A 3,497-nucleotide genomic window follows, 5' to 3' on the forward strand; every position below is an offset into this window, starting at 1 on the left:
AGTATTCAATACTGTATTAACTATAATCATCATGCTGTACATTAATTACATCTCTAGACTTATTATTCTTACATAAATGCAACTTTGTACCAGTTTTAAAGTTATCTTTCTCCCAATAAAGAGTTCCTTCTATTTGGCCGTCATACAGTTGTTCAGTCCATCAAATGTTTTTTAAGAGTACAATTTCTGCTAGGATATCATAAAAATATATTTTAAAAAAAGCATACGATGGACGGTACTTTTAAAGAGTAACCACTTTTCTCAGGCAGTTTGTTTGAGTTAGTTCTTAAACCAAAAATTAGGGTAAAAGCGATCATAACAAAGAGATGAAAAAGGGAAGGAATAACCAAAGCCGACTGCAGGGAGATGCTTGTGAGCTGACTTGCAGAGAGAAGTGTTTGCCAACAACAAAAGCATTCCAAATAGAGGCAACAGCTAGTACGAAGACTGGAGGGACGAGGAGCACGGAGGACTGAGAAGTGCGGGCTGGGGCGTGCAGGGTCGGGTGAGGACTGGCAGGGAGGGCGTCAAAGAGGCTGGAAAGGAACAAGGGATTCGGTGTGGCGGCCGGAACGTGTCGGACTGGTACCGTAGCTCGGTCACCAGGCAGGAAACGGCTCTGCAGGCGTAGAAATAACTGACTCCGCGCAACTTGTAAGAGACATAGCTGGGGCCAGAACTCGCATTTCTGACTTTCAGGGTTATCTAACCCTGGTTGTGAAGGGGCTGCCATGCGCCGCGCCGTTAGCCGCGAAATCAGAATTATACTGCGTTCATTTTCCCCGGTGCCGGCAGCCGCGTCCTAGTTGTTTCCCATTTCTTTTCAGTGCCAAATCGCTCAAATAAGACCCACTCTTTCCCAACAGCGACCTTCATCCGGCCGCCCACCGCCTCAGACGGCAACGAGCGGTCCCAGCAGCCTGCGCGCAGGAACCCTCAGAGACCACAAGTCCCAGCATGCAAAGCTCCCTGGTAGAAAAAAGCGTCACTAAATGAACCATCATGCAACGCTCTACGAAGGGGGCGGGGCTCTGTACAAGGGCGGCCAATTTATGGCGTCGTCTAGGCAACTCCAATTCCGTGACAGAATACACTTCCGCTTCCCCCTCTGAGCCCTACGACCGCGAGTCCGCGCATGTTCGTCGCTGTGACGCTATTCGCCTGCGCCTGCGGGGGCTCTCGAGGTTCTGAAAGGACCAGCTTGAGACTGTCGTGGGCTCTGTGCGGCGTGAAACTAGAGCGTCTCCTCCTGGTCTGCGGCCTGTGACTTGGGAGCAAAGAGGAAAGCGGCGAGATGACAGACCGCTACACCATCCACAGCCAACTGGAGCATCTGCAGTCCAAGTACATCGGCACCGGCCACGCCGACACCACCAAGTGGGAGTGGCTGGTGAACCAGCACCGTGACTCCTACTGCTCCTACATGGGCCACTTCGACCTTCTGAACTACTTCGCCATTGCGGAGAACGAGAGCAAAGCGCGAGTCCGCTTCAATTTGATGGAGAAGATGCTGCAGCCTTGCGGGCCGCCTGCCGACAAGCCGGAGGAGAACTGAGTTCCGGTTTTTCGTCACCGCCGTGCGGAAACACCTCTTCCTGAGTTCTTCGCGTTTGTCGTCCTTCCCGCGCGTTCCTGCCCCAAGTGGACTGATTTTCCAGGGCTCCTGCTTCTCGTTCTTTCTCTGTTCAGATGTGGTTACCCGGGGGCGTGTGGGGAACCCGCCAGACCTGCCTTCCTGTGGAGCCTTCGGAACACAGCGTTGGAATCCCGTCGGGACATCTGGGAACTTTGACGGTGCAGAGATCCCAAAGCCAGCGAGCGTTCGGGAAGACGGCGCTGGAGTGAGACTGGAGTTGGAGGCCCGTTTTTGGCTAGTTGTTTGTCGTCTCTGCTTTTTCCATAAAGTTTAGAAATGTTTCATTCTCTTGGTGTGGACTACTTGTGTTCGGATGATGGGATCCAGGGAGAGCTCTGAGGGCTATGATTTTATAGGAGGCGGGGGTTGTGGAGGGGGTGGGGGCATCTAGGGAGGGGTTTGTCGGCTACACAAAGGCTGGGCCAGCGTTCATTGCCCCAGACACTTAAATCCTCCCTGCATAACCTTTATAATATTCCCAACCCCGACTTCTCCCAAGACCTTTTTTCAGATACATAATGCCTTCAGTATTGAGGTTTGTGGTCTTTGTAGCCCACCTCCTTTTTCTCCCACCCAGAAAATCTTTGTTGGCATTGTCCTCTCGTGCCTTTGTAAATTGCATCGTCTCTTTTTCTTGGAATTTTATTGACATTTCTTGAGAAATGACAAACTGTCAAACGAGTTCTTTCAACATTTAACAAATACGTGTTGGGCTCAATGTGGTGGGCATTTTTCCACACTCTTGAGGCTTAATACTGGTGGAGGGAAGGGAAGCCACACAAATCGTAGACATAAGTAAGCAAATGTTAGATGCTGTGGAGAATGGGAGTAGTGGTAGGACTGCATTTTAAACAGGATTCTCATGTTAGACTATTGAGATGGTGACATTTCAGCTAAGACCTTAGGGAAATGAGGGAGATAGTCATGCAGAAAACTGGGGAAGTTGCTTACCAGGCATAGATAACTGCCAATGCAATGGTCCTAATGCTGGGATTGTGTCTGGCTTATTGGAGGAACAGCAGAAGCAAGTATGGCTGGAGGGAGTGAAGACCAAGAGCAGAGGGATAGGTAATGGAAGGAGAACAGAAAAGAGTGGATCCAGCAGGCCAGTGTAAGAACTTAACTTCTGAGGGAAATGGGAGCCATTGTGAGATAATTAAGTGATGTGATCTGACATATTTTAGATCAGTGGTTTTCAAATAATTTGGCCCTAGGATGCCATTATTCTTAGGAATTCTTGAAGACTCCACACAGCCTTTATGAGGGTTACAGCTGTTGATGTTTACCAAATTAGAAATTAGAACTGAAAAATTTTAAATATTTAGTAATTTGTTTTAAAATAACAATATTAAACCATAGACTTTAGAAAAAACTTTTTATTTAATGAAAAATAGCTGTTTTCCAAAACATAATAGGGAGAAGAAAGGCTTTAAAAAGTTTTTTTTTCAGGTGTCTTCAGGATCTGGCTTAAAAGAATGCTTTGGCAGCACATACACTAATTGGCACAATACAGAGAACATAAGCATGGCTTCTGGGCAAGGATGACATGCAAATTCGTGAAGCTTTCTATATATATGTATGTATGTAAAAGAAGACAGCTGGATTCTCTTATCCACCTCTGTATTTGGACTACTGGGATTTGAAATTTGAAAAAGTTCATTTCACATAAATATATGGGAAAGGAGGACTATTTGAATAGCCTTTTCAAATAATTGTGGATATTCCTTGATACTTTAGCAAAACCCAAGTTGTAATTTGTTAAAAGTTAGTTATAATATGGAATCTGATCAGTAAACTTTTCATTTTCTATGACATTAAGATTCATTCAACTGTCTTGAACTTTGATTGGATCTTTTATCCC

The 3,497-nt window shown here is 46.4% G+C and overlaps 1 protein-coding gene and 1 pseudogene across 1 annotated transcript; both read left to right on the forward strand.

The window, feature by feature from the left end:
- The first annotated feature begins 1,102 nt into the window (after positions 1–1,102).
- On the forward strand, positions 1,103–1,920 carry SF3B5 (splicing factor 3b subunit 5). The gene has a single exon (XM_036906860.2). The coding sequence runs from the start codon at positions 1,295–1,297 to the stop codon at positions 1,553–1,555; it is 261 nt and encodes an 86-aa protein (XP_036762755.1). The 5' UTR covers positions 1,103–1,294; the 3' UTR covers positions 1,556–1,920.
- Positions 1,921–3,111: 1,191 nt separating this feature from the next.
- Positions 3,112–3,212, forward strand: LOC118923304 (U6 spliceosomal RNA; annotated as a pseudogene).
- Positions 3,213–3,497: the final 285 nt, after the last annotated feature.

Source organism: Manis pentadactyla, chromosome 12, assembly GCF_030020395.1.
Source record: "Manis pentadactyla isolate mManPen7 chromosome 12, mManPen7.hap1, whole genome shotgun sequence".
NCBI lineage: Eukaryota > Metazoa > Chordata > Mammalia > Pholidota > Manidae > Manis > Manis pentadactyla.